Genomic DNA, 17,734 nt, shown 5'->3' on the forward strand with positions numbered 1-17,734 from the left:
CTAGCCTCCAGCTTGCCTCCAGCGGCTAGCACTAACCATCAGCTAGCCTCCAGAGCCTCCAGCTAGCCCCAGCTAGCCTCCAGCTAGCCTCCAGCTAGCCTCCAGCTGGCGCTGGAGGCGTCGCTTCCGACTTCTACACCTCATAAATATTAAACAGAAGCTGGTCAGCCTCAAGCAACGCCCGTTCTGTGAGTTTCCACGGCACATTAAATATCCCACTGTTAATCTTCGGCATATTCACCACCACAAACCCATCCTTATCCCTCTCCACATCCTCCAACACCAGTAGTTGCCCAGCCAAGTCCATCAACGCTTGTCTAGTATACTCCACAATGTCACTAGGCGAATTGTCAAAGTTGCTTGTAAACAAACACGCAATGTACACGTTCTGGCGTCCTTCTGGCGGCAAAACACACAGTGTACCCAACAAAGTAGGCCCCTTCTCCTTACACACGGCTTCATACCGTTTACAAGCATCAGGGTACCGTTTAGCAAACTGGGCAGCTATGCCTCCCCCCACGAGCCGTGGGGGTTACAGGCGTGAGCCAAAACCGCCACTCGTTTGGATGTGTGGCCGAAAAGGTCGCCTTTTATGTAATTGAGCATATTTGGGAAAGAGGTGGTAGTAGTTGGAGGATGGAGAATTGAAGGATGGGGAGTTTTTCACTGGTGCGATTTGTGGGGTACAGTGGGTGGTAGTGGAGAGAGAAGAGAGAGAGAGGGAGAGAGGTAAGGGGATTTAGGAGTTAAGAGGTAGGAGTTAGGAGTTAGGGAATGGAAGGAGGTGGGTTGGTTTGGGTGGTTGGGAGTTGGATGGTTTGTAGAGAATGGAGAGACTGAGGAGGGCCAGTATTGAAGAAGGAGAGTGAGTTTGAAGGTATGGAGATGGAAGAAAAAAAGGGGAATAGAAGATGGGGAAGAGGATGGAAAAGATGGTTTTTTATGAGTTTAAGTAGCTTTTTTCTGTCAATGTAGGTGGCTTCATGGGGCATTGTAGTATAGTCGTCTGATGGAACCAAGTGAGCTTGTAGCTGCTTCAGAGGAACCATTCTGAGGGCATTTATCAAATTGAATAAAGCGGTTTCTTCCTTTTTTAAGCTTTTGTGATAACGTCTGATGAAACGGAAAAAAGGGTGGGTCCAGGAAATGGTTGTTATTTGGTGGTGTTCAGAGAGTGTACTATGTCAGCTCTGACTATTAGCTAGTTATTACGTCCTTGGAGAATCAGACAACAAGGATTTGTATTTATGATGATTTAGGTTTCCTATTGTTTGCAGTTCTGAGATAACAGTCTAACAGACATGGGTGAAGAGACGTGCCAGTCAATAGACCTTCTTCTTTTAGTACTTGTAGTTCTTCTTCTTTTTCTTTATCAGCAAAAGCCCCTAGAACCATGATGCTTATGGGAATTGAAGGAGCGATGATGCTCTTGTATTTTCCTGGTAAGATGAACTGAAGAAGTTCGAGAAATGGATATCATCTTGCTTCCGTAGGCGTCCATCAAACGCTTCCCATAACATTAAAGAGCGCCGAAAATGATGTTCTTAATGAAGATCATTGAACGTCTTTACATTCATGAGAAGCCTTCACTCGCCAGGTTCCTGATTCAGACCACAATTGTCCCTGGAACAACTCAATGCAACCGTCAAAGCAAAATCCTTCCTGGCACTTCCATCATCCCTCTTTTGGTACTTTCCTTCTCCCAGACATGCTATACATCTCCTTCCTTCCAGGGCCTCAAAACCTAAACGAAAGAGCCTCACCGGGACTCTTACAATTAATCCCATTATGCAAAAAGCCGTGTTCACAGCCACACCCAAACAAGTTATCCACCAGCTGCTCAGACTTCACTGCTTCCTCATATTTCGTCGCCTCAGGCGTACACTCAAAGAGAAACTGGTTGGAAACGACCTGCGTCTTGAACCCCTTAAACCTATCTTCTGGAGTGATCATGAAAAACTCAAGCTTATCGCCTTTCTTCAACTTGGCCTCTGGCGAAATCGCCAAAAGGTCAGCTTTGGCGCCCCAGCCGCCACCGCCTGCAATCACCTCGTACTTCTTGATTCCATCCTTCTGGTGCACTTTAACATACACCTTTGTATCCTTACTTTTGATACTCATCAAATCGTCGTTATTTTCAAGAAACTTGGCGGCCGGCACGGTATTGATCTTTTTCACCAAATTACCCGTACATTCAGTAATCTCCAAGTTGTCTCCCTCGCCCAATGGCGTCCATCTATCCATAGACTGTGGACGTGAAAGCGCTGGCGCCAACGCTGGAAGCTTCACCGTAAGCTCACAAAGCGTTTCGCCCATATTCTTATCCTTAGTAACCTCCTGGAGCTCTTTAGGTTGGAAATAGAACAACGTAGCCAACGTATTCGTTGCAAACGCTGTATTGGCCAAAGACAAGTCCACCGTTTCACCTTCTGTCACCTGAACCTTCAACGACGCATCGATCGTCTTCCAGTTCTCCCTGGCGCCCACAGCATGGACCCCGTCGCTTTCCCTAAGCGGCTGTTTATGGTCCTTTTCATTCAAATGCACCGAATCTGATATATCCATATACTCATCAAGCCAGAGCTCAGAAAGCCCTGAACGGACGCCATTGGGCACCACCGAGTCGACCCCAGCAACCACAACCTGAGTTTTTGCTATTTGGTGTAAGCTTATAGCGTTTTCGATGGCCACAGGTAGACTGGTGGGTGTTGCAAGGATAAGCAAGGCCTTAGCATTGAGCAGTTGAGGTGGAGAAAGCGTGGTATTTAGGTTAGGAGCGATTCTCGTACGTGCAAAGAAGGCAGCGGGGGAGGTTTTGGAAGTGGAGAATCCTCGTGTTGATCGTGTAAGTGATCTGGAGAACATCAGGTGGAGTGGTGGTGGAGTGGTAGAAGAGTGGAGGATGAGTGGAAAGTAAGGTGAGATGAGACTTCGCGATGGGCAGTGGAGGGGGCGTTGGAAGGTGGAGGAAGGGTATTTATGGAAATTGGAAGTTGGAGGGTGGAAGTTGGAAGTTAGTGGATTTAGTCGTTTCTGGTTCTTTGGAAAGGTTTGGTGGTTTGAATGAATGTGGTTGGAGGGTTGGTGGACTGGGAAGTGGTAAGTGGAATGGCTGCGAAAAGTGGACAGTCGCTGGGGGAGTGGAAGGTGGAGGTTGACTAAATGCTGTGATGTTTACTGCTTAATTCTAGATATGTAAATACTTCAAGGCAAAATAATTGGTTAGATGCTATTAGGCATTACTTTCTGTTCCTCTTCAGTTGGTGCTTTGACTCGCCAATGGTATCAAGCACAGACTGTGCATGTTCTGTAGTAAGAAGGGCATTGTCGTTGTCCTTGACGTAACGCAGAACCGTCAAAATCGTCAAAAGCTTGTCTCTATAAGAAACTGGGAAATGCAACAACGTCCGATTTCGAGGTTCCCACGGTCAAATCATGAATTAGAACAATAGCCGAAGTGAGTGGGCTGGGGGAGCCTGGAGAGAGATGGTGAAATGGAGAGGAAATGGAGAGGAAAGGTGGTGGATTGGGTACTTGGATGGAGGGTTGATGGTTTTTTGAGGAATTGGGAGTGGTTTTAGGAGTTCTGGGGATATGGTGTGGAAGGTTGAAGTGGATGAGGCAGAGGAAGAGGAGACAGAAGAGGAAACAGAAGAGGAGACAGAAGTGGAGGAAGAAGAATAAAATAAAACTTCAAAAGAATATTCGAAGATTACTGTTACTTCGCTGGTTTAAAAAATGTCCACGAGTCTGTGGTGATGTTTGACGCCAATAACGGCGACATCATTAACCACGTCAGTTTGAAAGCATTGGTTCAGCTTTCCGGAAGTTATTGAATACAACCTCATTTGTAAGTTCTTCTTGACGTATAAGACGTTTTCAGACATCAATAACGCTCTTAATCTTGCCAGACCTATGTGGGCTCTTCAGTACATCACCTCCAGGACGGAGGATACAAAACACATTGGTCAATTAGCGTCATTTGTGGTTTTAAGATATTGTGTTGAGCTGCTTTGTTGGCGATTGGTTTGTCTTTTTTTAATAAAACATGAGTCGTCGTTTGCTGTTATCAGATTTGGCTAACTTCAGGAAGTTGCCCAAGTTGAGTAGCCGTACCAACCCATCGTTTAGACGTTCAGCCGTGCTTTCACTTTATGACCAGGTTCAGTTTGATATTTGATCTGGATAAGCCAGTTGAGTAAGAAGGCCAATGAAGTCAAAGAAGATTGGGTGGAGGGTTTGGGATTGGTGGTTGGTCAGTGGATGGTGAGGGCATGGAATGGGTATTAAGAGGAATGTGGACAAGGAAGAGTAAGAGGAGAAGAAATTAGAATTGGAATTGAATTTTTGTTCATGATAAAATGGAGTATTTATATCGAATGGATCTTTACAGGAAAGGTATGGACTGGGTAGAGGAGTCTTTTTATGTTCTCTATATAATGGAAGGTATATTCGTCCTGGCTCCTATGGCACTGCCATCTGGTTTAAGGAATCGAAGAAGTGTAATTCGTGGCAGAGCTCTTAATGGAAGTATATTGACGGTTTTGGTTTCTCTGGTATTGAATTGAATGTATGGTTGGGTTCGGTTGTTCTCTGTATTCCTGGATGAGCACTTGGAGGAAGAACAGTGTACCTGGAGAGATAAAGGTTGAAGAAATACATAAAGGCTGGAACTATGACATTAAATTAAAATTTAATTATTTGGGTGAAACTTTGGAAAACTTCTGCTTAATTTTACACTTAGTCTATGCCTTGCCTGGTCAGTATAAAAGCTAAGAAGACTCTACAGCACAAAACGCTTGCCTTGAAAGTATCCTTATTATTTATTTACAATGATTCTTCTTTTTTATCTAATCGGTTTTCTGCTTCTTGGCAGCGTGTTCATCTTCAGCAGCGCCGTTCTCTCCATTAACCTCGGCTTGGCTGGTTTCACCTTTAACGTCTTCTTTGACCTCAGCCTGGCTGGCTTCATCTGGTGATCCGTCTTTTGTCTCAGCTCCAGCTGATGACCCACCTTTTGTTTCCGCCTCCGCCTCAGCCTCAGCCTTAACGGCTTCGGCTGCTGCTTCGGCTGCTGCTTCGGCTTTGGCCTCGGCCTCAAACAACGGCCCCATCATCTCTTCAGCCTTCTTAAACTCCTCTTCCACCACAATATCCGCCCCATTATCAAACGCCCTCTTCAAAACAGGCCCCCAGAGCCTCTCATCACGCTCTGTAATATCACTCAACTCAAAAGTGTTCACGCCAGCCTTCCAATCCGACTGCTGGGTTCTTTTCAACGCAACCATATGTGCTGACGACTCCACGGCACGGCCAATATCGCTCAACAAACTCCGAATATACGTTCCTGAGCCCACAGTCGCCGTGGCAGTGAAAACAGGCAAACTGGGCCTTGGAGGAGCATCTTCAGCTAGCATTCTGGGGTGCACCAAAGTGGCCTTTTCCAGCTCAGGCACACTCTCATCGGCCATAAAGTCATCTGAATAAATCAATTCCGAATCGTTAAGCGTGGAATTCGACGCAAGCATGCTGGCCAACGTCTTCCCGTCCGAATCGCTCTCCAACTTCATAGGCTTATACTTGTCGTCCACCCCGAACTCATGCACCTCCAACGCATGAACCGTAGCTTCTCGAGCTTCAATAGCTCTCGGAAGCGGAATCCCCTGTCTAGCATAATCATACAAGGCCATTCCATCCACCTTAAGCGCCGAAAACAACGGAGGGGTCTGTTTCCCCTTGCCTGTGAACTTCCGAGCCGCCAGCTTCAACTTCTCCAACGTAACATGCTCAGTTTCCGTTCTCGTCAACACTTCACCCTCTGAGTCTCCCGTAGTCGTGCTCTGGCCCACCATCGCCGTAGCTTCATATGTCTTGGTGCATTCCCCCAAGAAGTACTTCAACTGTTTCGTTCCCAGCCCCACGCCAATTATCAACACCCCCAGCGCCATGGGATCCAACGTCCCGCCATGGCCAACCTTTGTTTTCAACCGAGCCACTCGATTTTCAATCTTCAGCTTGGTCCATCTCGTGCCGGCGGTCAACTGTTCTCGTTTGAGCTTCCTGGCTTCGCTCAAGTCGTTGGCGAAAACCGCCAGGTTATCGAAGATTCGGGAGACGGTTTGGACGACGTCCAGCGACGTCACGCCTGACGGTTTGTTGATGGCAAAGACTCCGTTCATGTTTCGTGGGAGGTATTTGAACATGAGGTTCGCGAAGACCAGACATCGAAGAACAGACATCGAAGAACAGACAACGAAGTTGGCTGGTCTGAGATGGCTGGATGAAGGGAAAAATGAAAAATGTAGTAAAAGGTGAATTAAGTGAATTGAAGACTTTTAAGTGGAATTTTATTACTGGACTTGGTGGGTTTGGGAATTGGTGGAGGGTTGGTGGGAACCGGTTGGCTGCGAAACATGTACAGTGAAGAGATGAGGTGTGGGAAGTGGAAGATGTGGAGGATATGAAGAATATGGAAATGTAAGAAAGGGAGGGTGGATGGAGGTTTGTGGATTTGGCTCTGTAGATGCTTTTGGATGAAATGTTGGTATTCTGATTGTCCTATTTATATAAGATGGCTTGGGCTGTTCTGGTGGTTGGTTGGTGAATGGTGGTAGAGGTGTGTACTGCTCCAGGCAGTAGAATGGTCAGAGGGTTGTGTTGGAAGTTAGATGAAGTGGAAGTGGAAGTGGCAGCGACGGGTTTGGGATCTGGTTTTGTCGAATTATAAGTAAGTTTTGGTGGTGGCTGTTGACATGACGTTGGTAGGTGAAGACCAGTAAAGCGTGGTAGGAGAATGTTCATGGTTTGGGTGAAGTTTGGAACGACAGTAATCTTTTGATGGCAGGAAGAATGTTGAAATATAGTGAGAAATTGGCAGCCACTGGGTTTTAAAAGGCTCCACTGGCTATCCAGATTGGTATTCTTCCTCGTCTTCATTCAAATATGCCGTTAGGGAAGAAATCCAAATCTTCGATCTAATTGAAGCTAATGATCTTGAATCATTTCTTTGGGCAAATTGATCAATAGGTTCATCGAATGAGTGCCAAGACGTTGGCGGTAGATGAGCCAATGACTTGAATAACTGTAGTTGGTTATGGTCTTGCCTGAACATCAGCAATGCCAGCATTGCTTTCCAAGTAAACTCGAGCAAATAGAACCACCACAAGGATGACATTAACTCTGTAGATCTAAGCGCCAGCGCCAATGAAGATCACCTAACTTTCCATGATTCCACAGATGTCCAGAACATTTCTTTAAATCTTAGAAATCCAATAGTCCTAACCATAAGAAATCACCATAAAGATCTCTTTTGACCTTTGAATGTCCTCTTTCAGAGTAAACCAGCCCGCTGGCTACCATTCCAGGCCTCTGTAGTATTCAATTAGTCCATAAAGAGCCCCAAACAGTTCAATGTCCTCCGTGGCCCTTCAGCCAAACTCTTCAAGGCGATAAGGCTTTCCAGGCCGTATCTGGCAGCCCTTTAGACATTCCAAGGTCTCGCATGAGTCGGTTTGATCCAGTCAGAAAGCTTCAGCTAGAAAGTGAAACCCACCTACTTATCGAAATGGCAATTTCTGGAAACTGTCATAGCGTAAAAGTGGATTTCACCAACTAATCTATCGATATGGAGCCGCTTCAGACGTGGAAAACAATTTGCACAAGGCGTTATGGTCTTCCATTCCCAGCCTCCAGGGACCCTTTCTTGGAATTTGTATCCTTGCCTGGCCTCCAGGAAATATTCCATGTAATGCTCAGGCCCTCCAGGCCCTTCAGAGCGCCATTTGAGGCCTTACAGGCCAGCTCCAACCTCCGTCCAGCCCTGAGAGGTCCTTCCAGGCCTTGAGATTAGTCCTTCAGATCTTCCAAGGCCTTACCATCTCCAGCCTTCGAGGCCTTAGGGCCTCTCAGAGCCCCAGACCAGCTCCAGCCTCGCTCTTCAAGGCCTTGCGGCCTTGTCTGGCCTTCCAATCCCGGCCTCGGCGCCTCTTCAAGGCCTTGCGGCCTCTCAGAGTCTCTCAGAGCCTCCGTCCAGCCTCCGTGTCCATCCAAGGCCTTACGGCCTTGTCTGGCCACTACGGCTTCGGTATCTGCACATCCAACGACATCAACCCACTCTCCCCCAACGGCACCACCCTCAACAACCCATCCCTCCTCCCCAAAAACTCCCCATTCACCTTCTCAATATACATATCTACCTCCTCCATCTTTCTCTTCGTAAACAGCTCCCTGAAAAACCTCCCCCATACTCTCGAATACACCGTCCCGCTCAAAAACTCAAGCACATTATCCATCCACGTCCATTTCGAGTCCATCGAAAAAGCCTCCTCTAACATCCCATTCACTGTCCTTACTATCTCCTCCAACTCCTTAGCACTAAGCAACAGAGGCACCAAAGGCGGTTTAGATGTCGTTCCAAACACATTCCCATCGAATTCACCCAACGTGGGTTCCCCCAAAACAGCCGCTGGCTCTTCTCCTGGCGTATACACTGAAAACTGGGGAACCATATATGAGTAGTCTGTAGTATGGTAGGTTCGTGGAATGCGTACAATCCGTGTAGTTTCATACAATTCAGATCCAGTGGGAACATGGACGTTTGGAAAATGGTTCACCACAAGCAGAGCTTCCAGGGATTCGAGGTTGGCTGGTTTCTCTGCTGGAGAAGCCTGGGAGACCAAAGTAGAACCTGAAGGGGCATTGGGAGGAACGAGAAACTCGTGGTAGTTGAAAAAGGGAACTTCAGGCGTCAGAGACGACTGGGTATACTTTGTATTGGGATCATTCATAAACAGGTGTAGAAAGGGTGGGTTGTTGTTTGTGGGTACAAAAAAAAAAGAGAAGATGATTTCGCCCAGGATCGAACTGGGGACGTTCTGCGTGTTAAGCAGATGCCATAACCAACTAGACCACGAAACCACTTCGATAAGTGAAAGAAATGTGGGTTTAACGTGTGGGCATTTGAATGGGATGTGGATGGAAATGGCTGAAAGTTGGTTAGTAGATAGATCTATGCCTTAGAAGACTCCCATAGAAATCTTAGCGCTCTACGGCAATTTTCCAGCGAGTTAGAGCCATTTATGTGTTTCTACACACCCGTGCACCACACCTATATAGACATCGAGGCCATCGAAAATTCTTCAACCACTTCCTACCCTCTTTCTTTATCCAATTCTAACTCAAAATTGTATGTACCATACTATTTGCCTACCTGTGATGATATTTGTCCGTTAGGACACGCTATTAACCCAGCTCATTTGATATTTTTGTTTGTGATAAGACTTGTTTTTAGCTGAGGCAATGATTTTGTGAAGGTTAACGACTAACATTTAGGTTTCCCAGTTTTTGTTGATATTTTTGGCTTTGTAGGAAGTGGCTGTTGAGGGTGATTTGGGCGTTAGTCTCTGATGATGTTGTCTGGGTCTTTATGGGTCTTTAGCTTCAATGGGTATAACCAGAGTACTTGGAGTTCTGGGGATACCGAAGCTGGTGGTTCTTTCCACGATGTGATTGTTATGGACGTCGTTGTCCCACTCAATTGCTTTATTTGTTGATTTTATCTCGTTTTGTTCTTTCTCTACTCTGTTGACTCTTCTTTTGGTTAGTACCAGTGGTGGTATCTTATCCAACTTCACGGCTAGAACGTGGAATTGGAGCACTGGATCCCACCAGTTTCTATGAATCTGCCATTGGATCAACCAATGCTGACTACTTCTGGTCATATAAGTGTTAGGTTGTCTGGACAAGAGAAGGTAGCGTTCACCACTCCTGGTCTCTAACCGTCAGTACTTCCATCGGTACCACCCTAGCATTATGTGTCTCCTTAGGGAAAGAATAACTGCTATGTCTTCTTCCAATTGAAGCTCTCTCTTGTCTATTGTCATTTCCTCAAGGATCTTACTGCTTGTTAACTTCTCTACTACCAACGTTACTAGCATTACTATTGGTACTACTGGTACTACTACTACTACTGGTACTACTGGTACTTTCCAGGAGAACAAAAAGCAACTTTAACCCTAAACTCCATTTTTCAACCACAAACAACCACTTTTTTATCCTTCATTTACAAGACCTCCTTAATCTACCCTATTCTTATTCCACCATTGATTCTTCAATAAGTACCCATTTTTCGCAGCCATTAGCAAAAACACAAACCCTCCATAAATCCACCAGAAACACCTAAAAAAACCCCATAATTACCCAAAACCATACTTAACCTTTCCTTCCACCACCCCCTTCCACCTTCACCTCCTCCACTTCGAAAACCACCAACTTCAGAACAGCCCTAACAGTTTCCCCAAGAAACCCGTGCACCACACCTGAACCCTCTGCTCGATTAATTTTTCAGCCTTTCCTTCCCATTTCCAACTTCCCCAAACAACCAAAAAAGTATGTTTTTTACTTATTTGTATGGCATTATCGTGATGATACTTGTCCAGAAGGACTACGCATAAACCCAGCTCTTCGATATTTCATTTTGTTAATGGACTTATGAGACCAACTAGTTATAGACAGCTGAAAGTGCCATACAGTAGAAAAGTGTAATGACTACGAGACTAACAAATTAGGTTTGGAAGTGGATTTGCGTTCGGGGATGGGTCAATTTAAGGTTTAGTGGGAAGGCTGGCGTGGGCAGGTAAGGGAGGTGTCGGTGATGGCTAATTGTTGAAAGAGGGAGCCATAGGTTGCTTCTGGCTTCCAGGAAGCTGTCCATGTGTTGATGTTCGCTCTTTATGCTTTGGAGACTGAAGTGCAATTTGGTCTCTTTGGGCTTTCTGCTTCTTGTTTAGCTGTTTCTCTCTAACCTCTGTTTGTGTTGCTTAGTGGACTGGTATGGTTCCGATGGATCTGCCTGATCTGCTAGTCTATGTACTCTTAGAAGGTTGATTGACATGAACGTGGGAAGACGAGCGGGGACTCAAGTGGTGGGGCGTTCTATGGGTTGTCAATTGAAGATTTCTGGTGTTGCCAATTGACGTTCCCTGGTGGAAGGTTAGTGGCTTCTAAGCTGATCTTCATGATTAGCAGTCTACAGTGTACAAGAAAGGCTAAGAATTCTTGGAGATGACTTTTGGCTTTAGTGGAATTAAGTGTATCTTTCAGTATGTCGTTGTGTCAGTATACTCTTCTTTCTTCATTGTTCATGAGGCATGTCACCTTTGATCTGACTATCTTTGAGTCTAAAGAATGTTTAGTTTTAGAGAAGGTGCCTGGGGAACGTAGACTATTAAAATTAAGCCAGACTTTAGAAAACTGCAAATCTTGGCTTTTCATTTCCTGAAGAACAGGTAACTATAGTGTTCTACTCTCTATGACCACTTCTTCTACATGACCCAAAAGCCAATACCCATGAAAGAAGAGCAACAGAACGGCAAAACGGAATTTGGAAATTTTACTGAGCTCAGAAATCAAAGTAGAACCTGGGCTTCTACCTTCATTGACCACTTCAGGCCCTTCCGTCCTTTCTGCTACTCATTTTGCACCCAAATGCCCTAGCTAATGGAGGTCCCCCAGAGAATCATCGAAATTCAAAAAGTCCCTTAAAGCTCCATAAAAATACAGTACTATCGGTATAAACAATTCTCAAACATTTCTTCATTAGTTCTTCTTCCTCTTCCTCATAAACCAAAGGCACATAGAGGATACTTAAAGAACACAGCCGTCAATGAAAATTGATTTAAGACAAGCTAATTAACAAGTCTCAGAGTAAGGAAAACCAATTCAGGCAACGTAGAGCACCTTCTGTTAACTATATAATCTCTTACCATGAACTACCTATGAGCACCAGTCCACACGCTGCCAATACCCATCCATAGAAGGTATCCACACCCAATTGACCTTCCCCAGCCCAAATAAGTAATAAACAAGACACATTTTCTCACCTAGTACCAATGACGAATCTAAAAAAACCAGTAGCTTAGATGTAGACTGGGTGCTTCCAGGAACCGTCTTACAGAACTATAGCCATCCAGTAGTCTACAGCACCCATCCAATTCCCCAACCAATAACAAGTAAAAAAGAAAAACGAACAAAACCCTCTGTTCCTTTCACTGCCTTCCACTTCCCAGTCCTCCCTCCAGTCCCTCACTGTCTCCAGTTGCAACCAAACCAGTCAACCAGTCAGCCAGTCGAACGACCAGTACTAATCGAAAAGCTTTAAAAAATTATTAAACCAATATTTACCTCCAAATATATCCAGATACTTCTTTAACCTAAGAAGATCGATATCAAGTCTGGTGACCGTTTGGTTTATCTCATCGTACCAAGCGGATTGCAAGATTATAGATATAGCGATAGACATGGACAATTGGATGGGCTAAAAGCCTCAGCTGACTTTTAAGTGCCCCGAAGTCTAAGATAGATAAAATGGTTACTTTATTTAAAAATTGAGTGTGAATAAAATGTGAATTACGTTCGTAGCTCATGAGGTACCAATGAGCCTGAGAGCCACCACCAAAACTTCCAAAAAGAAGGAACAAAAAATGAAAAAAGCCACCCAAATCAACCTCCACTTTCAAAACACGAAAACATGAAACCATAAAATTCCAAACCTTCCAAACCTCCACTTCCACTTCCACCTCCACTGTCTTCCCCAGGATGGGACAAATTTTTCAGTGCGACGCTCATTTTTTTCACCTTCCTACTTTCCCTCCAACTTCAACTTCCACTTCAACTTCCCCTCCAACTTCCAGTATGCTTTCTTCCCGGGCGTTCTCGTTGCTGGCCCGGCGAGCGGCTCTTCCCACGGCAGTGTTGCGTCGAATCTGCCTAAGCATGCCTGTGATGGCCCAGCGAAAGCTGGTGGTCCAGAGATGGGCCAGTACTGAAGCAGCGCCAGTGACACCAACTGAAGACTTAAAGACAGAGAGTAAAAAAGACCTAAAAAAGAAGCGAAGATTACCTGAGGAGCCAGAAGGCGCTTAATATCAGAAACCAGGTGGAAGAGGTGGTCAACGAGGCTAAGGCTCTGGACTTGTCTGAAGCGATCAATATCCTTGAAGAGGCAGTGACATACCTTCGAGACGTGCAAGGTGAAGAGAAAATCACGAACAGGGGGTTTTACGGCTTGTTCCAGCGTCCGTTGGCGACGTTGACGGAAAAGGTACTCACTGAAGGTGCTGGCTTGGGCGGAAGAACGCCAGAACAGGTGTTGGACTTGTTCATTGACCTTAAGGTCGCCCATAAGGCCCATTTTTTCTTCTTTGCGTTGAATGAGTTGAAGAAGGGCGGCCTGGATATGTACGCCAACGTGCTTCGGGTGTGGCTCAGGTTCCTTGAGTACTCCAAGGCTATGGAGACGTTTGATGCTAACGTGCACTTGTCGTATGAGTTTCCTTTCCTTCTGGAGAAGGGATACAGGTTCCTGCTGCTCCAGCAGTTTGCCTACTTGGCGTTTATGATGCAGTGTCACAACGAGGGCGTGAAACCTTCGCTTGACTCGATCTCCAAGCTTCTCCAGCTGCAAGACCCTACCCAGCTCCCGTACATTAAAGCTGTGCGTAGTGCCTTTGCTTACCACGGCGTGAGAGAGTTTAATGACGATTTGCGGACGTTCTGGACCATGGACGAGGGCTTGAGAGCTGAAAACGCAGACATCAACAGTGAGTATACCCAGAAAGAGATCAAGAAGGCGCTCAGTCGGTCGCATATCAGAATGCTTTCTAGTTTTTACGAATCGCTTAAAGAGCGTGCAGTGACAAAGAACGAAAGCATCAACGAAGAAACCTTGGTCAGTTTCATGCTGGGATTCAACCAATTGAACGATTTCGAAACGTCTTTCAAGATTTTTGGTAGCATGCAAGAACAAGGCGTTCGTCCAACGCAACTGGGCTACGCTGCTTTATTCAAGACTATTGGACATCCAGATAGAATTCTCCTGTTGACAGAGAAGGAGCGTGCAGAGGTTGGAAAAACAGCAGAAATCACTTTACAGAGTATGCTTGTGTCTGGCGTGAAAATGAACCAGGACGTTTTGTCTTGTGTGATTTCCTGTTTTGCCAATGCTGGCCAGTCTGAGCGTGTGGACCAGTTAACCAAGGAATATGAAAAATTGGGCCTCAACACTGACGCCAAAAACAGTATCTTGATTGGTCTTCTTTTGAACAGAAAGGTGCATTTGGCTGAAAAGAAGTTTAAGGAGTTCTTGGCCAAGGACCCGTCCTACGTTCCAAACACTTACACCATGAACTCCTTCTTTTCTTCCTACACCAGACTCAAGAAGTTCGAGGAGGCCGAGAAGGTGCTTCTGTTCATGAGAGAAAAGGGCATTCCTGAAGACTTCGCTACCATCACCACCGCCATCGACTACTACTTCAAACTCATGACTTCTCGTGGCCAAGTGCCTGACATTGTGCTGATCATGAACGACTTGAAACAAGAGCACTTTAGGTTCACTGACGCCTCGATCAACTCCATTCTTTACACTTTGACATCTACTGGTGTCAACTTAGAGGCTGCCAGAGCCGTGCACAAGTACTTTATTGAGCAAACGCCAAAGAACCGTTTCTCAAAGGTCATTTCCACGACCATGATCGATGCCGAATTGAAGTACGGTTCGATCTACAACGCCGAGGCTCTTTTCAAGTTCCACGTTGATAACATGACCAACGATACAAGAATGTGGAACCAGTTCATTCGTCGTGCTTTAGAAAAGGACGATGCCATTGCATTGAAATACTATAAGAAGTTGAAGCAGCAAGACACCGCTGGAGCACAGAGGAACTACTTCACGTTCTACTTTATGTTCACGCATTACATGAGAACGAAGCAGAACGATAAGCTCCAGTGGTTGCTTGACGAGCTTGCCAAGGCCAATTTGAGCGATTATGGTACTCGTTTGCCAGAGATTGTGGATAAATTGAAGACTTCGTGCAAGGTGGACCCAGCTTTGGCTGCCAAACTTAAAAACTAAATACTGTAAATAAACCTAGGGACCAATGTAATTAGAACAAGGCCCGGCCTTGGATGTTTTAGAGTGTCGAGTGTAGTCCAAGTATGCAAATCAATTCCAATAAATACAAAAAAGAATAGAGATTGGTGTGGAGGCCAATCTTTCTATGTACGGTGGGAAGCCGCCACGCTTGGGAAGCCGCCAGGCTTCCTTAGCGGATCAACAACTTCTGGCAGCTTCTCCTGATGAGTTCCCTAAAGACTTCACTTGACAAGTTTCAAGTCAACGGTTTGTCAGCTGTCCAGCTTCTCTTGAAGACTTCCTAACGACTTAAATTGACAGCTTCCAATCCTGAAAGCTTGTCAGCTGTCCGGCTTCTCCTGATGGCTTCCAAGCCTGACGGTTTCCAAGCCTAGCGGCTTGTCAACCTGACGGCTTGTCAGCATCAGTCGAAGTCCCCCATGGCTCTCTTCCACAACGGATTAAACCAATGAGAAAACCGGTCCAGCATATTCTGAACCGAGTCCATCGCCGGCCGCGTGTCCAACATAAACGCAGGCATGCCCGTTTCCTCATCATCTGGAGCACTATAATAATCAATCACATAACGCACCTCATCCCACTTACCCTCCAGTCCAGCAGATCTAAGCACCGTCCAGTCGTGACGGTCGAACGGAGGCTGCGTGTTGAACGTCTGTGGAAACACCTTACCCAAGGCCAAGTACATTCTAGCTCTAGGACTAAGATCATGAGGCTTACCAGTGAACTGAAGCAAACGAGGCTCGATCCTCAGCTCTTGTGTATACTTTTGCTCCCACTCCAAAATCTGCTGCCACGCTCCCTCGTTCAAGAAATTATGCACTTCCACCATCAGCTCCACAGCGTCTTCAGGCACGCCCTGGCCCTTGCCTTTCTTAAGCATGGCATTGAGCATCTGCTGTGGAGAAGGGTACTCCCAGAACCCTTGGTCGCCAGACTCGCCACGTGGAATCAGCGATACCGTTCTTTCCGTAGAAAGCACGACTCTTTGGCCTGGTGCTCTTTCTGACGAGATCGCCATGGGCATGTTGTTCATGGGGTTGAGCACCTCATCGTCATCGCTCTTGGGGCCCTTTCCGTAGTTAACCGGGCACGCAGCTGGGGAGTCTTTCTTGCCGTGTTGAACGGGACATGCAGCGAGGCCTGAGGAGGTTTTAGAAGGTTTGCTTATAGCCGAGTCGGCCCAGAACCAGCCCATACTGAGTAGTTTTGAAGGAGTGAAATGGAGAAGCTGTGAGTGGATTTGATGAGGTAGGCGTGATGGCGGTCACGGGGACAAGGTCACGTGGGAGTCGACTCCCGACATTTACAACGATAGGAGGCAATTGGAAGGGTGTGGAGGAAGGGAGAGGGTAGTGAGAGGCTGTGGCGACGTTCTGAGTGGTTTGGGGTGTTTTTGGGCTGGTTTGGCGGGATTTGGTGGAGGTATACTGACGCTCGGCTGGATCTGGAGCCGAGAAGCCGAAGAAGCCGGTGGTGGTGGCAGGAGGAAGAAAGGGTGGTTGATTGGATGGTTTGGTGGTTTTTATGGGTTTTTTAGGTGGGTTTGAGTTGGCGGAAAGTCTGAAATTTGAAGGCTTTTGGAGGTTTTTGGAGGTTCAAGTGAGGTTTATCAGTGCATGTCTCAGTACTCCATTACTCGTAAGCAGTAGCTGATTGTTTTGTTTCAAATGCTTCATTTTTTGGTTTAAAGGGTTCTGATGGGTTCATTAAAGGAATTTCCAAAACCTGAACGAAACAGCTTCTGTGGAACCTTAACTAAACCAGATTTGGCGTAGTTTGCGACTGTTCAGTCCCGTGCCATGGTTCCACCAAAGAAACCAGCGTAAAACAAGGCAATTTGAGGATGCCAGGTTGTAGAAAGGGTTTCTTTTATTGTCGAATTGATTGGAAACTGGTTGCCCCGTTTGAAAAAGCAACTGAATGAGTGGTATGGAAACAAGCTGGGAAGCCATATATTCAAATAATACTCCAAAAGAAGAACCGAAAAGACATTCTGGAACCCAGTGGAATTGAAAACGTCACATTTCACGCAAAATACCACTTTCCATAACGTCCTCCAGGTGTAGTTAACCCTGGAATGACAGTATCGTCATAGCACCTTCACATTCTTGAACAACCCAACCACCATTCCACCAGTAGAGCTCTTCCTCTCCAAGCATCAAAGTCGAAAAATATGTACCCAATTCCTCTCCCACCATAAGAAGGCGGATCCACGGTTGACCCTTTCTTCCTCCACCTTCGTTTGCAGCCAACAAGGAACCTTTTACCTCCAACACAACCAGAGGTACCTACACAACCAGAAGTAGCTACAGAGGCCACCTCTAACTCCCACAATGAGGAGAGAACAACCCAAAACACACTTGCTTGTTTCCATCGCCCAGTCTGTCCTACGCTTGACAACCAATAAAACACTCCAGCTGGAAACCTTCAAACCAAAAATCAACACCACGTCTTCAAACCCAATCGACGATTGCCCACAAAGACCAAAGTCTAAAGTAGACTTTGCAGAACAAGCTTGGTTGGCCCAGACCTGCCAGAGGCTTTATCTAAAGCTTACAAGACCCTGGCCACTCGTAAAAGCATCCAGAGTCCATAGCCACGAAGGGTCCTTTTTACTGAAAGCAGCGAATACACGTAAAGAGGCAAACCTTGGCGAGGACAATGTCCAATGTCAATTGAATAATGAAGGTTTGAGAAAGGCCACTCCATTATGGGATTGACAATAGGAACCACCAAGACGGCAAGCGAACTGCGTCACCGAGGAAGTCAAAGAGAAGAAAAAGAGGGACTAAGTATGCTTTGTTA

General features: G+C 46.0%; 5 protein-coding genes and 1 non-coding gene across 6 annotated transcripts; 1 reads left to right on the forward strand and 5 right to left on the reverse strand. All coding sequences in view use genetic code 12, as the record gives it.

Moving 5' to 3' along the window:
- Positions 1-133: 133 nt before the first annotated feature.
- On the reverse strand, positions 134-3,887 carry CXQ85_001476 (uncharacterized protein; the record flags this gene model as incomplete). The annotated part of the gene is made up of 4 exons (XM_025485185.1): positions 134-510; positions 1,770-2,782; positions 3,274-3,371; positions 3,747-3,887. The coding sequence occupies 4 exons, from the start codon at positions 3,885-3,887 to the stop codon at positions 134-136; spliced, it is 1,629 nt and encodes a 542-aa protein (XP_025340116.1).
- Positions 3,888-4,850: 963 nt separating this feature from the next.
- On the reverse strand, positions 4,851-6,179 carry PUS4 (pseudouridine synthase; the record flags this gene model as incomplete). The annotated part of the gene is made up of 1 exon (XM_025485186.1): positions 4,851-6,179. One exon carries the CDS (start codon positions 6,177-6,179, stop codon positions 4,851-4,853), a length of 1,329 nt encoding a protein of 442 aa, XP_025340117.1.
- A 1,666-nt stretch (positions 6,180-7,845) lies between these two features.
- Positions 7,846-8,786, reverse strand: CXQ85_001478 (uncharacterized protein; the record flags this gene model as incomplete). The annotated part of the gene is made up of 2 exons (XM_025485187.1): positions 7,846-8,065; positions 8,275-8,786. The coding sequence occupies 2 exons, from the start codon at positions 8,784-8,786 to the stop codon at positions 7,846-7,848; spliced, it is 732 nt and encodes a 243-aa protein (XP_025340118.1).
- A 56-nt stretch (positions 8,787-8,842) lies between these two features.
- On the reverse strand, positions 8,843-8,916 carry CXQ85_001479. The gene has a single exon. It is a non-coding gene; the product is annotated as a tRNA-Val (tRNA).
- A 3,855-nt stretch (positions 8,917-12,771) lies between these two features.
- CXQ85_001480 (uncharacterized protein) lies at positions 12,772-14,908 on the forward strand (the record flags this gene model as incomplete). Its single annotated transcript, XM_025485188.1, has 2 exons — positions 12,772-12,865; positions 12,894-14,908. The coding sequence occupies 2 exons, from the start codon at positions 12,772-12,774 to the stop codon at positions 14,906-14,908; spliced, it is 2,109 nt and encodes a 702-aa protein (XP_025340119.1).
- A 424-nt stretch (positions 14,909-15,332) lies between these two features.
- Positions 15,333-16,124, reverse strand: CYC3 (holocytochrome c synthase; the record flags this gene model as incomplete). The annotated part of the gene is made up of 1 exon (XM_025485189.1): positions 15,333-16,124. One exon carries the CDS (start codon positions 16,122-16,124, stop codon positions 15,333-15,335), a length of 792 nt encoding a protein of 263 aa, XP_025340120.1.
- Between the last annotated feature and the right edge of the window lie 1,610 nt (positions 16,125-17,734).

The sequence above is a fragment of the Candidozyma haemuli genome (assembly GCF_002926055.2).
Source record: "Candidozyma haemuli strain B11899 chromosome Unknown B_2014730914, whole genome shotgun sequence".
In the NCBI taxonomy this organism is placed as follows: Eukaryota; Fungi; Ascomycota; class Pichiomycetes; order Serinales; family Metschnikowiaceae; genus Candidozyma; species Candidozyma haemuli.